General features: G+C 42.6%; 3 protein-coding genes across 14 annotated transcripts in view; 2 read left to right on the top strand and 1 right to left on the bottom strand.

Moving 5' to 3' along the window:
• Positions 1–2,895, bottom strand: part of camsap2a (calmodulin regulated spectrin-associated protein family, member 2a) — a 37,259-nt gene extending 34,364 nt beyond the window's left edge. For all 7 annotated transcript variants that reach the window (XM_068589551.1, XM_068589550.1, XM_068589546.1 and 4 more), the window contains exon 1: positions 2,317–2,895. In XM_068589551.1, the coding sequence (XP_068445652.1) occupies positions 2,317–2,455 (139 nt within the window). In that variant the 5' untranslated portion in view covers positions 2,456–2,895. The remainder of the gene's footprint in view (positions 1–2,316) is intronic.
• A 374-nt stretch (positions 2,896–3,269) lies between these two features.
• ddx59 (DEAD (Asp-Glu-Ala-Asp) box polypeptide 59) lies at positions 3,270–8,937 on the top strand. 3 transcript variants are annotated; one of them, XM_068589835.1, is made up of 8 exons: positions 3,270–3,330; positions 3,797–4,658; positions 5,030–5,212; positions 5,297–5,386; positions 5,713–5,964; positions 7,505–7,657; positions 8,188–8,316; positions 8,436–8,937. In XM_068589835.1, the coding sequence occupies exons 2-8, from the start codon at positions 3,810–3,812 to the stop codon at positions 8,694–8,696; spliced, it is 1,917 nt and encodes a 638-aa protein (XP_068445936.1). In that variant the 5' UTR covers positions 3,270–3,330; positions 3,797–3,809; the 3' UTR covers positions 8,697–8,937. The 3 variants fall into 3 exon arrangements, with proteins under 3 accessions (XP_068445936.1, XP_068445934.1, XP_068445935.1); XM_068589833.1 differs by lacking the exon at positions 3,270–3,330 and adding an exon at positions 3,510–3,626; XM_068589834.1 differs by lacking the exon at positions 3,270–3,330 and adding an exon at positions 3,593–3,678.
• A 593-nt stretch (positions 8,938–9,530) lies between these two features.
• kif14 (kinesin family member 14) lies at positions 9,531–25,692 on the top strand. 4 transcript variants are annotated; one of them, XM_068590075.1, is made up of 30 exons: positions 9,531–10,244; positions 10,362–10,803; positions 11,320–11,574; positions 11,663–11,750; positions 11,949–12,047; positions 12,282–12,334; positions 12,447–12,477; positions 12,777–12,884; positions 13,035–13,151; positions 13,566–13,684; positions 13,786–13,958; positions 15,016–15,163; positions 15,365–15,428; positions 15,678–15,862; positions 16,262–16,364; positions 16,513–16,670; positions 16,777–16,924; positions 17,062–17,244; positions 17,740–17,872; positions 18,409–18,502; positions 18,640–18,781; positions 19,548–19,648; positions 21,262–21,362; positions 21,577–21,807; positions 22,082–22,269; positions 22,681–22,833; positions 23,554–23,676; positions 23,807–23,881; positions 24,767–24,914; positions 25,224–25,692. In XM_068590075.1, the coding sequence occupies exons 1-30, from the start codon at positions 9,770–9,772 to the stop codon at positions 25,580–25,582; spliced, it is 4,797 nt and encodes a 1,598-aa protein (XP_068446176.1). In that variant the 5' UTR covers positions 9,531–9,769; the 3' UTR covers positions 25,583–25,692. The 4 variants fall into 4 exon arrangements, with proteins under 4 accessions (XP_068446176.1, XP_068446175.1, XP_068446173.1 ...); XM_068590074.1 differs by having other exon boundaries at positions 9,531–9,955; positions 10,040–10,803; XM_068590072.1 differs by having other exon boundaries at positions 9,531–10,803.
• Positions 25,693–26,289: the final 597 nt, after the last annotated feature.

The following is a 26,289-nucleotide window of genomic DNA, read 5'->3' on the forward strand; positions in this document are numbered from 1 at the left end:
AGCTGAATATATTCTCAACAAATGGGAAACCTGTTTTTGAATCAAGTCATTTTTATTTTTGCGGTAAATCTCTGCAGACAAAAGAAATGCTGCGATCAAAACATGAATAATCACAGACTTTTTCTTAGCTCCCACTCCCACTTTGAAGTGCGTGGAATAAAAACGTGGTTCACACAAGCACAGCCACTGTGCCGCGCGTTCGAGGCCTCACAAGGTAATCGGCCGCAGCTTCAGACCAAAATAGCTTCCACTTGAGTGAATGGAGCAAGGCCTCATTATGGCCAAACTGCTGCTCTTTTTTTATATATTGTTAGTGACATTTTGTTTGTTATATATGTTCCAAATGATGTAATGTCTCTCTCCCAACCAATCAAAGTGGCTATTAAGTCAAAATGATGACATTAAGTTAGTGTAATGGCCATGCTGTGACAAGTTCCTACACTGTGGATCAAGTATCTCAGTATCTGAGGTGTCAAAAGGGCAATAAAAGATGCGAAACCCGACTAAAGCGTGCATAGCGGCAGGAGTCTCAGTGCAATACACACAGGTGCTTCTTTTTTAGTTTGATATTCCAGTGGTAATATAAAAGTAATGGAAGAACTGACTTGAATGTACTAACACTGGGTATGGGCAGCGTTTCTTTTCTTCTTTCAGCAAAGAGCCGTTGGCAGTGCATTGAAGAAACAAGATGTGTATTAATGGAAAAGTTGTGTCTCTGTTTACTTATTTCCTCTTATCAGCCCGGCTCTGTCATCACGCATAACACAATGTCATGTGCTCTGGGGTTTGAAGAGACTGTCCTGTATATGAACTGCAAAACGTTGCCTCTGAAGGCTAAGAAGCCTCATACTCAGTGTGTGTGTGTGTGTGTGTGTGTGTGTGTGTGTGTGTGTGTGTGTGTGTGTTAACATGCCACCAGTCCAAAGTCACAACACCATGAAGGGGACTGTGACAGGTGTTGGTGGAAAGAGATCATGAGTTACTTTTACTGTGAATGCATGTTGTTGTAATTCCCATTGACGGACAACAGAGGGTGATACAAGTTGTATTTACAGAAAACACCTTTTGGTAATTTAATCACTTATAAAAGAGCAAATCCATCCATCATCCACCAATCTGAGCTCAAACTGGTACAAAACTGGTTGTGCAATCAAATACATTTTACATGTTCAATATGTTGACAAACATCTGCCGGTTATTGTGCATATCGTTTCAATTTACAATCATTTTATACAGTCTGACTTCATAAAAGCATATTTTTAATCAATCAGTGTTACTTATTTTGAGTGATTTTTCAGCATCATGCTTTGCGGTATAGTCTAACAAACGCAACTACACGAGACCAGAAAAGTATATTCTTTCTTAAGTTAATAACTACAGCACTAAATTGGCTGCTTTGAATACATTTTGAACCCCAGGATGATTGTGTGTGAGGTGCCACTGTGTAACACGCCTCCTCCTCCTCTGTCCATGGACTTGTCAGATACTCAGACAGAATTGCCATTTTGTTTTCACTGCACTGATCAAAATGTAGGTGATTGCCCTCCTTGCATTTGGTCTCAATTAAGTTTAAAATCCATTTAACAATCATGTTCACCCGGTTAGTTCAATTTCGATACGACGAAGACTGAAATCCCCTCCAGAAAATGTTGTCATCGCTAAACTGATTTTAAAGTACTGTTGATTTTTGTCCTATGAAGATCCAACAAACCTTTTCACTACATAATGTGTGTGCTATAAAGCCGGCTGTCAATATACACCACAAATCTCACGAGATGCATCTCTTTCTACATTTGGATGCTGTCCCGTGAAGGTGACATCATTGAGGACATCTTCACACCTCCACGTTTCTACACTGAGCCAGGCCTTCTCCCTTTCCAGCAAGCAGGACAACACATTTATTGATCAGTGGAATCCGACACAGGCACCTGTTTTTTATCTTTCCTCTTGGGGTAGTAATTTATTGTCTTTCCAATAAGCAATTAATTTAAGAAGGCCAGTGGACACTATTGTTTATGGAGCAGGCTGGTTTGAACTCTGATGGAAAATCACTGTGCCATTTCTAGACCAGTAGAGAACACTGCCTCGGGTAATCAATGAGTCCATAGTGAATATATCTAGTCCATTATGGCTCTGCAGTATGGCGTTGTAATGTGTTTGTTTTGAGGACTGTTTTAGGAGTCATTTCCCTTCAAACGAGGCTATATTTAACATATATTGCATCAGGGAATTAATCACAAATGCTGACAAACATGCATTGGAACAACACAACTCTGCATGCAGCGTGCAGGTAATCATCTCCAGTAATGCACCTACCTGTCCCGTACGCTTTGCTCACCAGCCATGTGAGGCTGCAACAGATTTTGGCTCGGGAAAAGTCATAGTGCTCAAAAGGCTTTACAGATGGAACAACGAAGGTCTTCTTCACATCCCTGACGTCTTGAACTTCACCCATATTTCTCCCTCAATTGTAATCTTGAACCCTATGTAGCGACACAACGCCAACGCATCCCAGCGCACGGGATTTCTTAGAAAACAAGTAACGGCTGTAAAAAAAATACTCTCCGCAGACAATTCACAAGTCCTTTCGGTCGTAAAATGCCAGCTTGGCTGCGGGTTTTTTGTCCTCTTAGTCAGACTCTTTGACACAATGAGTCGCTAGTCTTGGCGTTTTTCATCCATACTGTCGGACCAAGCTGGGAAGGTTTCCTTGGATTTCAGTGGAAAAACTGCTCTTCAGCTGGGATGGAAACTGAAATATTCCCATTATTTGCGTTCTTTGGAAGCAGGCAGCTTCTCCCTTCCATGTCCATTTATTCTTGAATTGATAACCTATGTGTTTGGCTTTCTATCCCTTGGTGCCGCGGTGCGGTTTTCCTGCCGCACTGTGGCTCTCCAAGCCTAGCACTTTTGTTGCGCAATGCGCATGCGCGGAAGGTACCTTCCGAACTGTCAGGAAAATTGACAGTTTTGGTTACGGGGTATGTTGTTTTGGCCCTGTAGTGATTTGCATAGTCCTATCATACGTTTTTAGTAGTATATTATTGAGGAATGCACTATATCGCGGATATATTTACCCCATGACGGCACGTTTATTTAAATATTGTCATTTAATAACCTTATAACACATGACTGCACAGCTCAGCTCTAATGTTTGAGTTTTCGATGAGCATTTGAATGCCACATGAAAAGAGGACAGCGTGCCTCCGTACAATTTGCCAGAAAACAAAACAAAGCGTTTTAATAAATGATCCACTTGTTTTCAACTCGACAGACCGACATTGTTTTTAATTTTGGGATTCACTGCGTTGTATTCTACTTATTCCAGTAGTAAGTAACGTTATTGTGGACATCACAGTTCATTTCTAAAGCCACGCCCACACTGTAAAACATGCCCTCACAGGAGACTTATATGGAGCTCAAGTGTTTTTTGTTGTTGTTGTTTTTAACCCGGTTTAATTAAAAACACGTCAAGACGACGGTCTGTTGTAAAGGAGCCTAACGGCCGACAGACTGTAAAGTAAAATACGCTACATTTCTGCGAACCACATTTCCCAACGTGCAATGCGACATTGACGTCATAGGTCTGCGTCGAAAAATAACGCGTTGGAAGCTGTTGGAAGGAGGTATTTGTAACGTTAATGCTGATCATTCAGTTATATAAAACGTTAAGTTAAGGTACTTCCCGGTAAAGTGTTTCTTTCCAAAGCCAAAATCAGCGTTACTACCATTTTGAAAAGTTATTTCTGTCAAAACGATGACTTCATGTTTACATCCGTTTCTCTCGTGTTCACAGGTTAACGATCAACATGTTTATGCCAAGAGCCCTGAAAGTGAAGAGACCTGCCCAGGTCTCAGGCAACATTTTAAATAAGAAAAGCAAGGTAGGCGATGGGGAGAGAGGAGACCAGAGTGGTTCAGAAACACAAGCTCAGAAGGAAGACGCGTATGAAGACACCAAACCACTGGAGGAGGAAATACAAGCAGTTAGAGACTCTGCAGGTTTGACGGAGAGCTCTGTGCAAGAAGATGGACATGAGTCTAACTCAAATGATACTGAGGAGGAGAAGGAGGAGGAGGAGGAGGAACCTGTTAAATCATTCAAAAAGAGCCAGAGATGGCCAGAGCCAGGAGAGCCTGTCTGTGTAATGTGTGGTCGCTATGGGGAGTACATTTGTGACAGCACGGACAATGATGTTTGCAGTCTGGAGTGCAAAGCCAAACATTTGGTCCAAATGGGGATGGGGACTGGGGCAGAAGTGTTTGACTGTAAGGACAAAAATATAGATGAAAGGACTCAACCTCAACAGTCGGCGGTTGACACTGGTGGAGTGGATGAAACGGAGCCAGTCTATTCCTACAAGGACGATCAGTTCATATCGGGCCTGACAGATGAGCAGGTCCAGAGGATTAAACGGGAGCTGGCCATTGAAACCCAGGGAGGAGATGTCCAGAGACCAATCCTTGAGTTTGAACACTGTGGCTTCCCCGCCACGCTGAGTGGCAACCTGAAAAAGGCCGGCTATGAGGCCCCAACGCCGGTCCAGATGCAGATGGTCCCGGTTGGTCTCAGTGGCAGGGATGTGATCGTCAGTGCCGACACGGGCTCGGGGAAGACTGTAGCCTTCCTGCTGCCAGTGGTAGTGAAGGCAATGGAGGTACAGTAACGCAACCAACATCAGATTATTTGTTCACATTCACTTCAAGAAACTGCCTATTCATCCACTGCTGTGTATCCACTTTGTAGTTTATAGGAAACTAACAGACACTTTAATGTATCGGGACATTTTATTTAGAGGACTTTTTTTTTGGCAACCTGAATGTCAAAGGCCCGCCTTAAAAGAAAAAACAAGCCGTATTTCTCTTTACACATGCCTAACCCTTTATGAAGGTGAAGGCATATGTGATGCAACATACAAGGTTCAGTATATTTTGGCCACAAAACATCTCTTGTATGGAGTCTAAACCACTTTGCTTCATTGCTTTTGTGATTGCATGTACTGAGATGCTGTACATTTTTTGTTTTCAGAAACCAGCACACAGAGGAAGTAGTCCTGTGGCTCTCATCTTGACCCCCACCAGGGAACTGGCCATTCAGATAGAGAGACAGGCCAAAGAGTTGGTGATGGGCCTCCCCAACATGAGAACTGCGTTGCTGGTGGGCGGCATGCCACTTCCCCAACAACTCCACCGCCTCAAAAGCAGCATCAAAGTACAGCCTCTGTTTTTACAGTCACATTTCTTTGTGATTCTTTAAGTTTCCACAGCATAATGTTCTTCTATTGATCCCCTCTAGATTATAATAGCCACCCCGGGGCGACTCATTGAGATCCTGAAGCAGAAGGCAGTGCAGCTGGACAAAGTGAAGGTTGTGGTGGTTGATGAGGTACAGTGTGACAATTTCTTTTTTTTTTTTTTTTACATGTCTTGCTATTTGAAGTTCTGCATCAAAGGATCAATACTTAACATCCTCCAGAAAACCTTCGCTTGTACAGGAGTGGTTTTGAAATTAACTTGATAAATTGAGATTATGATGAACAAACAAGGAAGGTTTTGATAAACCCATTTTGACTTAAGTCACGTAATATCCTAAAACAGTCTGTAAAATGTCACCAACAGCATGGTAATAGGTTAAGTGTTCAGTTATATGCTCTTCAGTGTGCAGAAACATTACATTTTGACATTGAGATGTATTTGTAATGTATCCCGTAGGTCGACACGATGTTGAAGATGGGCTTCCAGCAGCAGGTGCTGGAGGTTTTGGAGGAAGTCCCAGAAGAGCACCAAACCCTGCTGGTGTCGGCCACCATCCCAATAGTGACGGAGGAGCTGGCTGCCCGATTGGTTCATGATCCCGTCCGTATCGCTATCGGAGAGAAGAACCAGCCTTGTGCCAACGTGAGGCAGATCCTGCTGTGGTTGGAGGAACCCTCCAAGAAGAAGAAGCTGTTTGAGATTCTCAATGTAGGTTACATACTTGAGGTTTTGTTAACGGTCTTCTTTTTGTCTGGTGCTCACTTAAAGTCTCAACACATTTTGGGTGGAGTCTCACTTAAAGCTCACTTTCGCTGCCAACACAGTCTTTCTTTGAAAGCAGTCAGCGGTTTTCTTTGTCCTTGTGTAAAACAAAAGGATAATTGAGCTATGGGGCCAGAGGGTGCTTTGGGGAGGGGGGGTAAAAAAACACAGAAAGTGGGTAATTATCTAAATTTGAGTTTATAGTTATTCCGTCTTGATACACACTGGCACCGGCTCGGTATTGTATGAACCATCTGTGCAATGGTAATTCCTCACGTGCCAGTCTTCCCACTCCACCATATTTAGACAGACATTTCTGCAGCCCTGGCCCCTATCTGGAGGAAATGGGTGGGCCTGAGCGGTGGAATCCCAGCAGTGGCTTGGACCGTTTCTACAGGGCAGGACAGGAAGGGGCTGCTTTAGTTGAGTCAGTGAAGAAGTGCTGTGAGTCCATTGTGTGAGGGACGGGAGCTACTTCTCTGTAGTGGTGATTCTTTGTTCTTGTTTTTTTAAAGCAATGCCATTTACGAGTGCTGTTCTTTAAGTATAGGGCTAAGAGTATATAAGTCCACTGTGCCTGAACAGGGAAAAAGAGGTTCATCTAGCATACTGAGAGAAACACTATTACTACAATTAGCCTACTTTTAAGTACATGTGTTTAGGCCGTGCAAAGCTGTTCCTCCCTTGTCGAGGTATAGATGGAGAGATATATAAAGTGGGACCAGATGGAAAATAGGGAAAGTTGTCACTTATCTGCTACAGGTTGTTAATCTTTATCATTCTTTCATCGTAGCAAACCCGAAATATAGCCAAACCGGTGAATGTGATCTTTTTGAGCACGTTAGAGAAGCGCAAGTGTGTGTTGCTGCCTGCAAAGTTGTGACTGCCATCTGCTGGACGATTTTTTGATCTTTTGAACCTGTCAAAAAGTTTTAAAAAAGCCACCTTAACATACTGCAACTACCCCCACAAAGTACGTACTGCTGCATGCAGCATGCACTCGACTGGGACATTCTCCTTCCTCATGACATGGCACCTTGAACTTTGACCCTCTTTCTCATATCTGCTGATCTGTGGCTTGCATAAGGCAAAATGCATCCAGATGTTATAGAATATTGTAGTATTTCTAGCATACTGAATTTGACATACATACTAAATCTTTTTGCCTGTATACTAAAAGGTATGCGTTTTTGAACGCGAATACAATTAATTTTAGATTATTTTTTTTTGTGACTTTCCTTTCTTTGGAAGCCCATTTCCAAAAAATTAGGACTGAAAAAAAAGAAAATTGGACAAAAAATTAAAATAAATTAAGACAAAAAAAAAATTAGGACAATTTTTTTTTTTAAATACAAAAAAAGGGTATTTTTTTCCGTCGACTTGAAAAAAGTCAACACAAAAAAAAATGTTGGTTCTAAATAAAGAACCATGTAAGCTGTTAGAATACAATCTAACCCGCTCCTTTGTTTCCCTCGCTGCTTGGCAGGACAGTAAGCTGTACCAGCCTCCGGTGGTGGTTTTTGTGGACTGTAAACTGGGGGCCGATCTGCTGTGCGAGGCGGTGGCCAAGGTGACCGGCCTTAAAACAGTGGCAATCCACTCGGACAAGACCCAGCGGGAACGCAACCGCATCCTCAGGGTGAGGCCAGAGGCGGCGAGAACACGCACTGTCAAGTGGATATATAGCAGTTCTCCGGTGTTTGGTGTCCAACAGTGTTGCTCCTCAACAACGTTTAGCTGGAGGCCACAGGCACTTGGAGCTGAGGCTAAACACACTAAACAGTTTTTATTGGTCTATTGAATGCAGGACGATGCTGCCAAAACCACAGTGTGTTGGGCAAGGCCCAAACAGGATCTTTGTTTAATCTAAACTGCACATTTTGCCGTGACTAAATGTCAACTTGGTATCTTTGGAAACCTTTTCATCTCAACCAGAATGTAAAATGCATTTCTATGGTGGGATTATTTACAAAGATGGACCAACCGGCGAGGTTTAGAATTACATTTGTTTAAATCCTGCAGCATACATATTTATTTCCAGTATTTAAGTCTTAACAATGCAAATGTTTGTTGAATTGGTTGGTGAAAATGAAGGAATTGATAATATTTGTTTATTGTTTGGACAATGCTTAACATGACAATGCAATGTTTGCTCTGTGTCATCCTCAGGGTCTTCTGGAGGGAGACTTTGAAGTGGTCATCAGTACAGGTGTGCTGGGGAGAGGATTGGACCTCGTCAACGTCAGATTGGTGGTTAACTTTGACATGCCAAACACAATGGATGAGTATGTCCATCAGGTTGGTAATGATACCCCGAGTAGAAAAGTGGTTAAGTGTAAGAGGGTTGAAGTTTAACTTCAGAGTGTGTGTGTTCGTTTATTTAAATAAGACAACATCCTTCATCTCGTTCCATCCAGGTTGGCAGAGCGGGTCGACTGGGACACAGAGGAACAGCCATCACCTTACTCAACAACAACAACAAGCGTCTTTTCCTGGAGGTGGTGAATCGGGTCAAACCCACAGGATCCATTCTGCCACCTCAGCTCCTTAATTCACCCCACCTCCACGAGCAGCAGAGGAGGGAAAAACAAAAGGCCAAGTACGGGTCTGACGACAAGCTGGTCACGAAGAACAACCTCCTAGACATCATAAGGAAACACGACCGTCGGAAGAAATAGTCTGTACTTCCAATCATTCCTACAATGGTGTCTATTTATTTGGTAAATGCTGAATGTTTATTTTGTTTATTGAACAAATAAATGTGAATCTGACATAATGTCAAATGACTTAATGCAAGACATTAGTATCCTCTAATCCACAGACTTCCACACAGTTCTGATGAACAGTCTTTTACTGTCACTGCAGTGGTGCACTTGTGTCTTTCTTGAAAGCTGAAGGACAGTAAAAAAAAACAAAAAACCTGCCTTTTAAATGTATTTGTTTTACAATGTTTTTGCTATTAAAATACATTTTCAACTAGTTGTTGTTCCAGGCCAAGCCTAATGTTGAGACTGTGTCCTTGATAAGATAAGATCCCCCTTCATTAGTTCCACAGGCAGGAAATTAGCAGGATTACGGCAGCAAAGCGGATGGTGCAAATCAGTTATATTGAACATACATACATTGGTAGTGATACTAATATTACACATGAATTAATGAGTAATTTTCCGGGTTATTAATATGAGGTTATATGTGGTCTTGAGAAAGCCACTAAACCCATCCTTCCTTAGAATGGTCTCTCGCTGATGGTGCAATCTGACTGCTATTGTAACAAAAACTTGTATTTGAGTGTAAAGGTTCAAGTTAATTCTTGACAAAAGGTCTTTGTAGCACAATATTTCCACTACGATACACATTGTACAACCGTTTACAGTTTATTGTCGCTATCCAACATTATAACCTTGGTTATACTGACACCTAGCGGCAGCCTTGGGTACTTCAATGTCGTGACGTAATCATTTTCCACACTTCAGCCAATCAGCTGTCAGTGACGCGGACTATTTGAAATTGAAGCGGGCGAAGGCGGAAGAGACGACGGAACAATAACAAACAGAGAGACCTCTGTTGACTCAACAAAGGACGCTTTTTAATATATTATATCGTAACCAACATGCGAAGCCGTCCTCGCGCATATTGTACATAGTGTGTTTTGTTGTAGGTTAGGTAGCTAAAGCAACCGCAGTGAAATGTGCCGTTAGCTAACATTCGCTAACCAGTAACGTAAACATTTAAGCTTAATCAACCGACCGCCATGTCGTTATTTAGTGTACAAGCGAGGAAGCATACAACTTATTATGACCATCTCATGGCAACATCCTCGCCGAGGACACCGGGCAGAGAGCGAAAAGCCACGGACACCACGGGAAGCCAGCATGAGGTCACGTCCGAGGACTCTGCGTGTGAAGACGGCAGGAGGTCGTCTGATAAAAGCCGACAGGTAAACAGGACGTATGTCGTCTCTGCGCTGTCCAAAAGCGGTTGCGGGCAGCAGGCCACTAACCGCAGCCGACTCACCCTGCAGAGGAGGTCGAGGAGGAAGAGCGGGTCTGGACGAGCGGACAAAACGATGTCTGGAAGCGGCCTGAACACGACACCGGCTGCGGAGAAGAGGCTGACTATGCAGCGCAGGACCAGGACGCCCTCCACGGGTAAAAGCGCACTCGGACCGCGCGGGGTCAGCGGCTCTGCCCCGCAGACGACGTCCAAAGTTCTCGGCGAGCCCAACGGTAGACCAGCCGGCTCTTTCAGGGCTGCAAGTGGACGAGAAGTCGAAACTCAAGGGAGGCTGGCGTGCGGCAAAACGCCCTCTTCTTCTTCTTCTTCTTCTTCTTCGTCATCCACAGGTAGGCAGCTGGAAGACCGGGCTCACACCTTTAAAACCCCCACCAAAAAGACCCCTTTTGGGAAAATCGCCGCCAAGAGAGACGTGTTCGAGAGGCTGGCGGGGAAAGACGCTCACAAACCGGTGGCAGTCAAACCCGCGAGGCCCAAATCCCAAACGCAGCAGGCGGCAGACCCGAAAACAACCCCGAAACCAACCCCGGCTCCTCGGGCCAGCAGGGCGTCCGCGGCGACGCCAAGCGCCGCGCCGCAGGCCAGGAAGACGTCCGCCTCTTGCCAAACGAGAGACGTGACCCAGGCCGGGACCTCCGTTCCTGCTCCTGCTCCAGCACCGGCCGAGCAGCTCCTGTCCCGCCCCAGCGAGGCCCTGAACCGGCAGGATTTATCTAAGATGGAAAACAGTGCAGTGACTGTTGCAGTCCGCGTGCGTCCTTTCAATGCCAGGTGTGTTATCTGTCTTACTTGCTGAGTAAATGGTCCAGGAGTAGGTGATGTCTCATTTGGGGCTCCAAAGATTTACTGCTAAGCCTTTTTTGCTCAAGGTGTCATCCGCTTAATTCAAGATGTTAAGACCCTGTGAGATAAAACCATGCTTTGATTGTAATGTAAGCATGAAGTATACACTGGACATACAAAGTCATCGTATAACTTGATTATTTATCAGAAACTTTAGGGGATTTGACAAACATAAATATAGTAATGGATGAAAGTGTTTGAGGATTACATTTTAAAAAAATAGCTTGTTTACTCTAGTCAAGTGGAAATGATTAGTCTGTTAATTGATTAGTTTGTTAAAAGTCAAACATTATCCAGTTCCAGCTTCTCAGTTGTGAGTATTTGCTTGCTTTTTTTGTCTACTATGATGACAAACTTTACTGTCGTTACGTTTAGGAGTGTTTGTTTGTGTCTGGTCGAAAAATGTAAATTTAAATGTTTGTCAATGTTTCTCCTCTGTCATAGAGAAAAGGCTGAGAAGGCATTGCAGGTCATCTTCATGAGCGGCCAGGAGACGGCTGTCCAGCATCCGGACTCCAAACAGAGCTACACCTTCAACTATGACTTCTCCTTCTGCTCGGTGGACGAGTGCGAGCCCACCTTCGCCAGCCAGCAGACGGTGTACGAGACGCTGGCCAAACCTCTTTTGTTGAGGGCCTTCGAAGGATTCAACACCTGCCTGTTTGCTTACGGGCAAACGGGCTCGGGGAAGTCATACACGTGAGTGTCTTTGCTCTTAATGTATCCTCTTGGTAAATATTACAAACATTTATCAGTCCATCATATGGTTTGTTTGCTTGTTGTTTAGGATGATGGGCTTTGGAGAAGACGAAGGGGTAATCCCACGATTCTGCCGGGAGCTTTTTACGAGATTGGCATCCATGATAAATGAAGAGGTACAATCTGACTTTGACTGATTTATCCCTGGTGCTTCTAACTTATTAGATGTTCGTTTACGCTTCTTTTTTTTTTTTAGTTAATGCATTTTTCGAAAATGTCCAGAGGCTGCCGATTTTCTTCAGACAACACTAGAGCATTTACATGAATATGTATTTTCTGGTTACATAACTGATCATTGTGGTGTTATATTTCAGGTGAAGTGTCATGTAGAGATGAGCTATTTTGAAGTGTACAATGAGAAGATCCACGACCTGCTGGTGACCAGAAATGAGCCAAACCAGAGGACAATGCCTGTAAGTAGTTTGAAACAACAAACCAGCTCTGTATTTTGGAGAATGGGAAGTTCTTGGAATTTACTCTAATTGTCTATCAAGCTGGCATGGAACATCTCATAAGTGCACATTTCAGAGATGCACACAGATTGCTCATTATGCTTAATACATACCTTTTTTTAATGGTCATTGGTGGGACTGAATAAGCTGAAATGTGTACAGCAAAGATAAAACCCTGTTGATTTGTGTTTCTAGCTGAGGGTGAGGGAACATCCAGTCCATGGTCCCTATGTTGCTGACCTCTCTGCGTAAGAAACCTCTGATTTAACTTTGCTTTATCACTCTTTAATAAATGCCTAAAGAACTGTCTTTACTGCTGTGATCTGTAGAGTTGCTCACTTTTTTGGCATTTCTTCACAGGAATATTGTGAGCTCCTTCAATGACATTCAGGTGGGTTCAAACTACTGTCAAGATATCAGTGTCTTCTTTTTGATTCTTTTTAGTTAAGAACAACTTTGACCGAGCGAGCAAGTGATGGTTCGGTGTCTGCGAGAGCCCTCGAGGAAAAACAGAACTCAACATTTGACTGAAAATGAATGTTTAGAAAGTGCAGTTCAGGCACACCATGAAGAGAAGTGCTGAGCATCAAGGATGTATCCAAAGCATAGAAAACAATAAATACTGCTGATAACCACAGGAGACATTTCACAGCGAGGGATTCGGTCGTAATTCACAATGTCTTTCTTTAGGGTTGGCTGGAGCTGGGCAACAAGCAGAGAGCCACAGCAGCGACAGGAATGAATGACAAGAGCTCCAGATCTCACTCCGTCTTCACCCTGATTATGACCCAGACTCAGGTATCGCGCCTCAACTCTACTTCATGTCACACGTGACTCATAATGCATGTTGCCTAGTAAATTTGCAGAATATTTATCTTAACATGGGCTGTCACATGTTCTCTTTTTACACAATGAATCAGTTTTGTTTGTGTGTGCACTTGTGTGTAGACGGAGTTTGTGGAGGGCGAGGAACACGACCACAGTATCACCAGCCGGATCAACCTGGTGGACCTGGCAGGCAGCGAGCGCTGTAATTCAGCCCAGACAAGTGGAGACCGCCTCAGGGTACACACACACACACACACACACATACATGCGCGCACACACACACCATGTAAGTCTGGGTTATTTTTGATGTCATATCATTTTTAATCATAGTTATTACATTTTTTCTTCTTCTTATTGGACGTCATGTGACTTCACTTTGGGTTCGTCGATTTCCGACGGCCATTTTTCATGCTGACATTTTGAAACACAATACATTAATAAAAATCAGTCTGCGTGAATCAATAAAAATTAGTTAATCTGGATTTATATTTGCCTAAATGTATCAAATGAGATTTAGAAGGGATTTGGTTGTATTTAGAACCATTTGCTCAATATCTGGTCATCGACTTACCTCGCAGAAGATTATTTTTAGATTTTTACACGACGGCATGCACTTCAAAACAATGAATGACAATATGACTGTCATTGTAGGAAGGTGCTAGCATCAACAAGTCCCTGCTGACCCTGGGAAAGGTAATCTCTGCCCTTTCGGAACAAGCACTGACGAGGAAGAAGGTCTTCACACCGTACAGAGAGTCTGTCCTGACATGGTGAGAGATCCTAACAGTTTTACCAAAGCGGCATATACAACAATAAATGCATATTATACAGACTGCTGCTGACCAGGTCCAATTTCCTTTTTTCTCCGCAGGCTGTTGAAAGAGAGCCTGGGTGGTAACTCCAAAACGGCCATGATCGCCACACTGAGCCCAGCTGGCAGCAACGTGGAGGAAAGCCTCAGCACCCTGCGCTATGCCCAGCAGGCCCGCACCATCATTAACGTGGCAAAAGTCAATGAGGACACCAGCGCCAAGCTCATCAGAGGTCAGGCACTCAAAGAATCCACAATGAAAAATCTGTCTTGGGCTTGTTTGAGCTCTGACCTCTATTTTGTATTTTGTTATAACTGCAATAAGCTTTTTAAACCTATTTTATTTCTACAGCCAGTTTATTTGATCTAAATACAGAGGTGACTCCTTGGCCATTGAATGATATATATATATATATATATATATATATATATATATATATATATATATATATATATATATATATATATATATATATATATATATATATATATATATATATATATATATATAGCAGCAGGATTAAAACGCATTTCTGCCTTGAGAAAGCAATTTATTTCCACTATGCTCATGCACATACAGCAGTGCATTATGCTCTTCTGTGAGCATCTGCCATTCTACACAAACGGCACCTGTATGTCCTTATTCATGAGGAAAACCAAGGGCGGTCTTTCTACCCCGAGCTGTGTTGCTGCACTGGACATTTTGTTGTAAAGCAGCAGAGCATGTTTTCTTCATCAGCCTCTCTTTCTTTCTGTCTCTGTAGGTTTCTCTCTTTCTTTGTATGTAAATGTCTGTCTTTCTTTATGTGTGTTGCTCTTGATCTCCTTCTCTCACTCTAACCCGCCTGTCTGTCCATCAATCCATCACCAGCTTATGCGCTCCCCAGTTCATTTGAGGCCCGGCCCTAACCTTGCCTCCAGGCCTTATTTATGCACTGTCAGCCGCACATGTCATACAAGTATTTATTTTTTTTCATGAGATGGTTGTGCTGCTATTTGACATTTTTAGCACTAAGGGGAGCTCTTGCTGTGGATTTATTTCTCTCCCGACATCTATCAGTTACTTAATATGACTCAAACATTACAGATCAGGTCATTCTTGCTTAGTAAATTCTCTTGAATAAGTGGAATTGTTTGGTTGTTAACTGATAAAAACCCGGATTATATCTGCAGCCTCTGTTAATTAAAGTCTTTTATGTTGCTCCCTTGAATTCCACATTGACTGGTAATAATGTACATGTATATTTGCTCTAAACGGTTTCTTTCTTTCAACACTTTGTGTGTTTTCAGAGCTGAAGGCGGAGGTGGAGAAGTTGCGATCAGCCCAGACGAGCTCCCTGGGCGTCCAACCCGAGCGGGTCCGGTGCTTCCAGCAGGAGATCGCTGCCCTCAGGAACAAACTCTGTCAGCAAGAGAGAGAAATGGTTGAGGCCAACCGGTCAGTATCACTGCAATAATTATTATTACCTTTTTAAAATTTCATTCATATTTATAAAAAAATAATTTCTTTAATTCAAACTTGTGTAAGTGAGAAGGTTTATAAGTTATTAAAAAGGGGATACATCTGATATGATCATGACATAATTAGACCTGAAATGATTTAATTTATTTTTCTTTTCTTTATCTTTTTTTCTTGCAGGGCGTGGAGAGAGAAACTGGAGCAGGCTGAAATACGCAAACGTGAAGAGACCAAAGAATTGCAGGTAATTCATTAAATGCATTTTTTCATAAACTATGAATCTTTTTTTTTATTTATTAAAATTTAAAAAAAAAAAAGATTTTTTAAAATATATTTTTTAATTTAATATATTTTTATGTTAATATTTAATTTAAAAAAAAAAAATCCATTTTTAATTAAAAAAAAATAAATTAAGATTTTAAATTTTCTTTTTAAACGTTCCTATCGTAGATACATTGTAGACATTAAGATGAAATGCTCTCATGGTTTTCAGAAAGCCGGTGTGACCGTTAAAGTGGACAATCGTCTTCCTAACCTGGTGAATCTGAACGAGGATCCTCAGTTGTCTGAGATGCTTCTCTACATGATCCAAGAGGGTCAAACCACCGTGGGCAAGCTCAAGTCTGAGTCCAGGCACGACATCCAGCTGACGGGGGCCCTCATCGCAGACCAACACTGGTAAAAATATATAAATATACTTCCTTCCTTACTTACTTGAGGGGTTTGGCAATTACAGAGTTCAAGCAGGAGCATGATGGGTAAAAGTTTAGATCAATGTTTCAGTATGACTTCATGGCCTCTGCAGAAAATGCTAATGAAAGAAGTGTTTGTATTGTGTATAGAAATGGTAAATAGTGCATTGTCTGTTTGCAGTCTTGTATGTGGGCTTTTATAACAGAAACACACCACTGCAATTAGATTTTGTTTTAATACTTGCAGTGTACATTAACGTTGACATTATTAATCATAAATGAGGAACAAAACCATCCATTTCCTCATTCATCAAGCTATCTTTCTATTTTAGCAATCACCTATATTGTCTTGCATGCATTCAACATTCATATGTTCTTGTTTTAGCGTAATAATCAACATACAGGGCACGGTCAGCATCACTCCCACAGACGACGCCAAGACGTTTGTTAATGGAAACCTCATATCTGAATCCACTGTCCTTCACCACGTGAGTGAATAATTATACTATGGAGTAACTTGTAGGAAGATTTCTGCTTTTTTTATACTAAATTCACCAGTTTAATTAAGTATGACCAACCTGGTTATCAATTTTCTAAATGAATTTAACTCTTCTCATCTCTGTTTTTCGCTTCCAGGGCGACAGGGTGATTCTCGGTGGAGACCACTACTTCCGCTTCAACCATCCAGCAGAGGTGCAGTCTGGGAAGCGGGCGTCCTGCTGGACCAGTGCAGGCGACGGCTACAAAGACTTTGAATTTGCCAAAAATGAGCTACTTGCGGCTCAAAGAGCTCAGTAAGTGCCAGATAAGAAAAAGAAAATCACAATTCCATTACACAAGCTATTCTGGTCCAATGCGATCTGAATCAGGACTCATCTTCATCGTCTTTGTGTCTCGCAGGCTGGAGGCAGAAATTGAAGAAGCCCATTTGAAGGCGAAAGAGGAGATGATGCAGGGAATTCAGGTGGCAAAAGAAGTAGCTCAGAAAGAGCTATCTGACCAGAAGTTGATCTATGAGGACAGGATCAGATCCCTGGAGATGGAGCTGGTACACACAACCTTCAATTACACACAGAGAAATAAGAATATAGTCCTAAACCTTGTGTACTATATTGCATAATTGCAGAATAACCAAATGGCTCTTGTCATGTATAATCTATCCTTGCACCCCGTCAATCTGTGCAGCCGATAATTAATAATGCCAAAAACGTGATGATTCAGAACGAGGAGACTGAGAGGAAGCGTCGACAGGAGTTGGACCAGCAGAGGGTCGCCAGCCAGATGGCACAGCTGAAACATGCCAATCTGGAGCTGGAGCAGCGGGTGGACACCCACAAGAAGCGCGTCCGCCTGCACATGGAGGCTCAGGTCAGGACCCAGAACCATGACTTAATCGACTTAATCAAGTTTAAAATTTGAGGTTCCTGGATTTTTTTAAACTATTTTTGCTGGAACGGTTAAATTATTTCCACACATTTTTCTATTTTGCATTGTCATTAGTGTTGGCAAATATGTTTAATATAGTTCCCTCACACTGATGACCCACTACCTTTTTTCATCTTTAATAAACTATAAATTCAGACAAATTAATCTACAGTATCTGATACAACACAGCTTTTATTTTGTATCTGGATTATTCCTGTAACTGTACATTAATTCCTTCATTCACTCATTCTCATGATTTCTGGTGATCTAAAAAAGACTTTCAGAAGCTTAAATATGCTCACACGAGCTTTTATGTTTAACTGATGGGCTTTTTTGCAACGTGTTGTGAGTCTTTGAGTCACTGTCGTGCTTGACTTGAGGCGTGATGTCTCGGTCTGGTGGTTTTTATATTGTGTACATTACAATGATTCACCACAGGCGATGGAGGAACACCGAGTGTGCCAAGCGAAGATTGTTGACGCCCTGGAGGCAGAGAAGAGAAAGATCGGCAAAGAGCTGGAGGAGATGCAGAAGAAAAGAGCCTTCAGGGAAAACCACTCTCTCCAAAACGGTGAGAGCTTTCAAGTCTCTATTTAGCAGATATTAGAGCTCGGACCCACGCTGACCGCTCACACCACATACATTCACATTATTTAGTACTGGATCAAATAGATATATCGGTCAGTACATTGTATTTATCTCATATTTGTTTCGTTTTTTCACTCCTCACCAGTACAGACACACAATACCAAGGAGTTTTGATTACTTCCCAGCGTATATCGGTGTTTTATGCAGATTCTTCTTGACTATAATGCTTTCTCCTATTTTTATTTAATGTAGCGTTGGTATAAAGGAAGCTAAGCGCCATGTTGTGATGTAGAAGCTGAAAATCTAAGTTCACTGACTGTACAGGACTGTTTCAGAGACTGATGGACTCCTTAGAATCACAAGTGAAGTCTCTTAGAATGATGAAAGCTAAATTCATAGTATTAGTATTTAGTCTTATGGGGGGAATCGGTCTGAAATAAAGAACATCTCAGTAGATGCTCTTGGACTCGGAGCTGTTGTTTGTGGGGGAAGTTGACGTGTTTCATTTCTGTGTTTCAGACTCTCCACATTGGGACGCCATGAAGTTGTCCCTGATGATTGAGGAAGCTAATAAGATCAGTGCTAAACTGAAGAAAAGCACAGTGTTCAGCAGGTATGAAAATGCACGATTGAGCCACATTTTACACGCATGATTTACTAGACGAGTTCCAAACCCGTCAAGAAAACATATGGAGATGTCACAAGGAGATATTATCGTTATTAACATGGTTTAACTCTTTTCTGTTGTAGACATGAGAGCTCTGGAAGCGAGACCATGGAGCCGGGTGCTCTGCTGCAGGTGCGGGTTCAAAACCAAAAGCTGGGGATCTCCACTTTCTGGAGCCTGGACAAGTTCCAGAACAACATCGCCGCGATGAGGGAACTCGACCAGGTCTGTCTTATAACGCTTCTGCCTTGTTTCAAGTCGGGGAAATCTGAAACCTGACCAATCAAACAATCCTCTGATTAAAAGTTTTTTTTTTCCATGTAGATTTGAGTACACAACAAATTGTGAATGAACTACACTGGGAACCACAGACATTAAGTGTTTTCACCCCCCTCCTGTCTTAAGACTGGCAGATCGGATGAAATGGAAACTGTTAGGTGTGAATGCCGTCACCCTGTTGGCTCATTGCTTGTTGAGGGCGTTTCCCAGTCTTTCAGCCAAGCTCTCCCTGGTCTGTATAGAATAAGTGAAGCAGAGCGTGTATGGCTGGATTGATTTCATAGACATATTTTATGGACTTTTATTGGACAGTATCATAGTATATTGTGTATAGGATTGGAACGACCGTGGATGTAATGCGATCATAAAAATGTTCATACCCTTAAGGTTCTTCATCATGAATAATGTGCAAGCCAGTAATCTCCTGATCAGCTGACAGACAAGTCCCAGCAAAATGTGTGATAATTCACAGGAAGCTTGTGCGTATTTGCTTATTCAATCAGTACTCTAATAATCTGATGTATGATGCGAATTCAACTCATTCTGCATGTGACATCACCATTTCCCCATGTGTTTTGACCTTATTTACAGTCAACAACGGGTCGTTTTTATGTCTGACGGTGCGGCGCCGCCTCTCTTTGCTGTACTTTTCTCATTAAGTTCAGTAAATGAGAGCGGGCATGTCGGCAATAGTTTACTCTCCTCTCCGCAGGTGGATTCCACCTCTAAGGATGACGATGTGTTTTATGACCCCGATGATGAGTGGGAGCAAGATATATCGGCCTCTGCTTCCTCCTCCTTCTCACGCCGAAGGTAATTATCCAGCGCTTCCTCTTTCCCCCCATCCATCAATCTCTCCGTCTAACATATTACCTGTAACACCTGCACAGACTTAATTAGTGTTCTTGTCCAATTACTTAAAATGTGTACGTAGGCGAGTTTTCAAACCAGGACTGTCACGCTGAGAATGTCCACCACACTGTTGTTTACAGCGCTGGGGTTTGGATCGAATACGTTGGCCCGGCGTCGTGTGGGTCTCGAACCCACAACCCTCACGCTCAACTGAACTTACAGCCGCCTACACGTCTTTTTAATGTGAACAATATGTCAGGCAAATGGATGGTGCTGTACGGAAAGTTGAACGGGATGTGGATGGAACATGGAAAAATAATATTTGTCAAACTAGTATTTGGAAGATTTTGGTTATTTTCACAAAGTCTTCCGAGTTTCCATCGACGTGAATTACAACCTGGCACGTTCAATTTTGACATTCAACACATCTTCCTGTCTCTCGTGAAAAGTTGACGAGAAGTCTCTTTGCACAGAATATTTCTTCTTTATTATTTTTCCTCCTGTTTATTAATTTCATTTCCATGAAGGTAGGCCAAAAGGGTTTCAAAAAAAAGGAAAGGTCACCAAGCGACCCTGTGTGTGTGTGTGTTTCACTCTACAAACCACAAACTAAACGCACACACCTGTGGCACGAGCACAACCCCCAACATTTTCCCTTCACATTGTTGTTATTCTTGTCAAGTTTGTTCATGGGGCTCCTGTTGGTGCCCGAACTACCAGCAGACTGAGCCAAATGGCACAGGACTCCATTAAACCATGCCTAATCCTCATGGCCGCTGTCGCTGCCGTTTACTGACCGTCCCTTTTGTTTAATCATGAAAATGTTCCCCCTGCTGATCTCACCTAACCCCATATGAGAAAATCAAGCATCCTTTTAAAATAACACCAAGCTCATGTGTAAACTTTTCCACACATAAAACCATATAAGCTTTTATGTTAAATGTGGTCCACTGAAGAAATAAACTCCATAGTCCGTTGACTGAGAGCTTATTTTTCCTGCTGCAGAGCTGCGCCTACGTGTACCAAGGTGCATTGCGTGCAAACGGCACTGTAGAAACTCCCTAAATGTCAGAAAAATACAATCTTACACCTTCTGAAATCAAGTTTCTCTCTTGCACCGAAATAAGAACTTAATTTCCTCGTCAACTCGTCACAAAACACACTTCATCCAAACTCGTCTTTCCACTTTTCCAACAATCGTCACCTCCGGTTTGGTTTAAATATTGTATTAATTCACTAGGTAAGGTGTGAACATATGCAAATTTAACCTGTGCAGGATGAAGAGAAGCACTGCCCACACTCCTCCTCCTAACATTTTACAAGCTACATTCACACAGTTTGCTCTTCTAGTGAATGGAGCTCGCTGCACGGTTCATTTAAAAAAGTATTGGCAAACAAACCTTGAGCTGCAGTGTTGTAAGACGTTCATAAAACAAGTTTTTTACGGTGTGTTCTCAAAGACTAAATACACCGAAGCCCTGAGTCATCCTGAACGAGAGCGTCGCCGTGCCTGACTGTTATAAATGATGTTGGCCGGGGACTCAGGGTTTTGCTTTTGGTTTGTTTGGCATCAGGAGCAGGAGCCTGTTGAAAAGCAGGAGAATCTCAGGGCGTCTCTACGAGATCCGGGTCCATCCGATTCAGAGCCTCCACACAAGCTCGTCCCAGTCTGCAGGTAAGACACCGCACAAAATCACTTGAATATTTTCCATTTGCTGATGGACATCATAGTTTGAACAGTCATCGTCTCATCAGACTTAATTAGTCTCCAAGTTTAAAATTGTATGGCAGAAGGGTACAAGGTATTTGTTAAATATACGTATATTGTAAGAATGATGTATAGCGAAGTCATGTCTTCACACGCCAACTCGTCCGTGTCTTGGTCCCAGGGCTGATGGGTGCGTCCAAGCCGCCCTCCACCCGTCCCAGCAGCTCCGACTCTGCCGTGCCCGGCATCTGCAAGGAGCTGATTGGTCAGTCGGTGGCCCGACTGCGAGGCTGCAGCAGGACAGAAGAGAGCATGGCGGACCGGCTCGCTGCCGATCTCCACTTGATGAACGCGGCGGTTCAAACCATATCGGACATATACGACAGTCTGGATGATGACAGCCAAGAGAATGGTGAGACTCAAGCTGCAATTCAACTGTTCGTGAGTTTAAAACCTTAATTCCTTGGTTTTCGATGAGGTAACCACTGTGAAAAATCACTTTTTTTTCCATTACATTCGGACATTCTGACATTGCATCAAGCAAAATAGTTAATTATTTTATGATTTTTACGCAAATTCTTTCATTTATTCAAAGAATTGTCCAACTAAGACTATTCTAAAAAGCGCTTTCTTTCTCCTTCTGATTGAATGTGTTGGTGAACAAAGCTTTTTTTTTTCTCCTGCAGTGTTTCTGTGCAACGTGGTGGCTCAGACTCAACTGGTCAAGGCCACCACAGCCGTGGAGAGCAGCGTGTTCCTCACCATGCAGTGGCTGAACAGCGTTAAACCCTCCTCCGGCAAGCTCTACAACCTCGCTGAGGAACTCAAGAGCCTCGTCAAGAAGATGGGAGGATTCTTCCAGCTGCTCATTCAGGTAAACGCCACATATATGTACCATATAATGATGGTTTGTTTAGTGTTGTCTGGACAGGAGGCGGGGCTAATCGTCACCGTAGAGCTTTAATTGATGTTTCTTAGCTGGGAGCTGTTTTTTTCATTTCCATAGATGGAGCTCAAAGATGAAGGGAATTCTCAACCTTGAGCTCCAAATTGAATATGAATATATGGAAAATATAGTTAAAAAAAATCTTTAAACCCACTCTACCTGCCTCTCACACATCTTTTATACATTTTCTTGCCTTTCATTTACTTACTGACCCTTCAGACCATGTCGATAACTATCTTGTTGACTTGATTTTCTCTTAAATCTATTTTAGTTTGATGTATTTCTCTGTTTGTTTGTTGACTAATGTTGACTCACAATGAGGCCGCTCTCCCCGTGCAGGGCTGTGAATCTGAGATCACGTCGATGGTGACGGAGGCTCGCAGGAAGAGCAGCCAGTGCCTGGACGCGGCGCTGCTGGCTGTCGGCCATCTGGCGGCGGTGACGGGCATGCCGCTGAATGCTGTGGAGCGCGGCTCCCAGGCCACAGGCAAGGTAACGCCGCCATTAATATCACAGCAGCTACCACGTCTGTCAAAGCTCTGACGTCCACTGTACATAAGCCCCCACGCCACAACACCTGAGCACGCAGTATTAGATGTGTGGAGCTCAGAGCGAGGAATTATTGAGCTGAATAATGGTTGGGTTTATGTGCAAATGAAGATGTGCTATGAATGAATATTGAATGTTCAATCTGTTAAAGGTGCAAAGCATTTAGTGCTGGAATGATGATGAAAAGACATTTTTACTCTTCATTCTACTTACAAAGTAGAGGGAAAAGGTCTGGATTTGACAAACCAATCAATTGGCGAGACTTATTTATCAGCCAATATTGCAGAAATATTGTTGTTTGTGTCATCCAATAAGTTTCAAACCGTGGTCACACGAGGTTTAATGTTATTTAGTATTTTAGTAACATGTCACTATAATATGGTTTGTTGACCAGAGAGAACTAATAAGTATATCAGTACTGCTTAATATGTCTTGGTGTGTATATATAGAAAACAATATCGGCCAATACATATAGTAAATCTTATTTATTTATTGAATTCTTAATTATTATTATTATTCATGTTAGTATCTGCCTCAAACATCCAATATCAGTTGGACTATACTTCTCATCTTCCCATTAAGGGTATAGTTATTGTGCCTTTGAGTCTAGGGAAGTGTTCTCTAAGATATGATTTTGGTTATTATATGATTTCATCTTTTCAGCAATCCTTTGGCGTGTGTCTGGCGAGGGGCACCAAGATGGGCGTGGGCTCTCTGTTAGAGGAAAGCCTCTCCATCGCCAGAGAAATGCTGAGAGAGGCTCAGCTGGCTTATCCCAGGAACCCCGTAAGAGATCTTAACCCGACCGTCTTGTTTCAGGGATATCATTTCATTTTGATCATTTAACTTCCGTAAAGGCGTCGGTAAGCATCCTCACAATGAGGGGTCATCATCGATAATCCTTCTCTGCTTCCAGGTCCTGCAGAGCCTCAAATCCAAGGTGCTGGACTTGGCCCGCGCTCTGCAGAACTACATGCATCACCAAATCACGGTGAGGTTCAGCAGCACACTGCAGAGACATGTGAGGGACTGAATTCTTCCTACAGTATAAATAAATAAATAAATAAAGGGTTCAAAACATTGTCCGTCCTGACAGCCTTAAATGTTCCAGATTAATCGGCCCACACACAGCAGCCTGTTAAAGGTGCCACTCAGCCTTTATTGCTCCTGTAAAGCTCAAAGCTCTGCAGGCTTATCTCTCCGCAGTCGCCCGTTGGCGATCGTTCAGGTAATGAATGTGTTGAATGAAGTGACATCAGTCACCGCTAACGGGCTTGTTTGCCGTTATCTTAGCCACACAAAGTAGCAGTTTTTTGTTGTTAAAACCAACCATTGACGCGAATAGGCGCAGGATGTTATTGTGGTCCAATAACCCTGAGTTATAGTTCAGAGGCATTGGACACAGGACTGCACATGTGCATAATCATGGATGTGAAATTACATTTTAGTTTGCAGCATTTTGTAGCATTTTCAAAGACTAGTGCAAAATGCAATTATATGAATTTTAAAACAAAAATGTAAAAATAAAAAATAGGTAACCCTTACATTTGTTAATTATACACATGGTTTTGTATTTTCAGCTGTTAAAAGGAGCTTTTTTCCATTTTCTTCATTGCTGGAGTGAACTGGGAACGATGCCGGGTTATGTCATTGAAATGAACACATTGCCATGGAAGCCCCATTAATTCAGTGACATCATTAGTCAGTGACATCGTGTGTGTGTGTGTGATATTTTTTAATGAATTGTATACAGTTTGGTTCAATGCTTCTTGTTTGTGTGTTTTTGGTGACGTAATTGTTGGTTACCTTACATTGCACCCTGTTTATTTGCTCTGTCCTGTATTCATTATTTGTGCGTGCTCATGTTTTCAAACAGGAGAGAGATGGAGAGAAGGAGGAAGAGGAGGAGGAAGGGGAGGCCTCAGCTTCACATTTGCAGAGACTGAGGACAACGGCAACCACGCTGTTCCAGCTGAACCAGGCCGTCAGACGGCTGCACTCCTGCCTGTCTCCTGCCCTGCGAGGTGAAGCGTCTGACATACACGCGGCCTGGATGTTAAGCTAAAACTCCTCCAGTGTAACTTACACTTTACACAATCAGTATTGGTCAAAATTTGGTTTAATATTACAGAATTACATTCTGATTCTTGTGTCTTTTTTAAACCACAGTCTGTTTGATTTGTTCATTGTCATTGCAATAATATCTGGAGCTCTGATGGTTGTTGAGTTGGCGACGTGTCTGGCAGCGTGAACAAAAGCTCCAACTGCACAAAATAAACCAGGTTATTGTTGCAAGAGTCATTTCCTCTATCTGACTGTCATCCTCCATCCAGGAAGGGACTCAGACTCCAACTTCAGCAGCTGCAGGGATCTGATCTCCTCTTCCACGAAAGCCGTTGACGAGCTGATCACCGGTCTGTCCGAGGAAGAAGCATCGCCGCCGCTGAAGCTTCCCCTTCGTCAAAGCGTCATAGCTGCTCGAGACGAGCTTCATTTTGTCCTCCAGTCTCTTTCCTCCTGGGGTCAAGAGGTCGCCGGAGAGAGCAGTAGCTCTGCTGCTTCTGACGGAGGCACAGAGGACGAAACATTGAGTAAAGACACTCACAGTGCAGTTAGAAATCGCATCGCGAGGCAGATCGTGTACTCTCTGCCTCCAGGTGTGTCATCCAAAGGCAGCCTGCACTGGGTGTGATTTGTGCGTCGCGCTTTACGATGTCCTCCCATCATGTATGATTTACTCTATGAATGAAGTTCTGATAGAGAGAAAACTTCTGCTAGGAACAATAAATGCTCCATGGATTATTTGTTTTGTACACTCCTGTATCACCAACCTGGAATCACACGCAACGAGCACTGCAGACACAAAGACGTTGCTTTCTTGACGTGAGCGATGGCTGCCGGTGCTTTTGGGCGTCTTTTACAAAGCCAAGACAAGGACAAAGCAAACATACAAATGAATTAATGTGGAGGCTTTAAACTGCAGCAATAATTCCATCATCTTAATGGTACTGCTGTTGATGTGCTGTAGCTTCCTTTTTTATTCCAGTAATAATTTGCTGCTCAGAGCTTTAACGTATTGGAGTTATTCACGATTAGGAACAGTAGTTCTCTGTAAGGAACAATATTATTAATGCTTTATTAAGCCTTCTGTGTTGTACTGTAGTTTTGAGAGGTCACTAAATTATTGTCTTCATTCAAACATTTCAATATCCAGCAGCTCAGGTAGTGGTTTTGTAAATAAATAACGACCCATGCTACGCTGTAAATGAATTATTTCTGGTAAGAAGGCATATTTTGTTACGCCATTTTCATAAAGACTTGCACTTGTACGTCCTCTACAACACACTGCAACCATTTGCACTCAGGAGAAATGTGTGTTTGTATGCACTTCAACAAAGC

Source organism: Clinocottus analis, unplaced genomic scaffold, assembly GCF_023055335.1.
Source record: "Clinocottus analis isolate CAN_PGR_092001 unplaced genomic scaffold, fCliAna1.0.p SCAF_23, whole genome shotgun sequence".
Lineage (NCBI taxonomy): Eukaryota > Metazoa > Chordata > Actinopteri > Perciformes > Cottidae > Clinocottus > Clinocottus analis.

Excerpts from the sequence above, each read along its gene's own strand:
- kif14 (XM_068590072.1), top strand. The coding sequence starts at position 9,770 with ATGTCGTTATTTAGTGTACAAGCGAGGAAGCATACAACTTATTATGAC. Across the intron at positions 15,164-15,364 it reads GAAATGGTTGAGGCCAACCG|GGCGTGGAGAGAGAAACTGG; the intron begins GTCAGTATCACT and ends TTTTTCTTGCAG. Across the intron at positions 24,915-25,223 it reads CCTGTCTCCTGCCCTGCGAG|GAAGGGACTCAGACTCCAAC; the intron begins GTGAAGCGTCTG and ends TCCTCCATCCAG.
- ddx59 (XM_068589835.1), top strand. The coding sequence starts at position 3,810 with ATGTTTATGCCAAGAGCCCTGAAAGTGAAGAGACCTGCCCAGGTCTCA. Across the intron at positions 4,659-5,029 it reads TGGTAGTGAAGGCAATGGAG|AAACCAGCACACAGAGGAAG; the intron begins GTACAGTAACGC and ends TTTTGTTTTCAG. Across the intron at positions 5,213-5,296 it reads GCCTCAAAAGCAGCATCAAA|ATTATAATAGCCACCCCGGG; the intron begins GTACAGCCTCTG and ends GATCCCCTCTAG.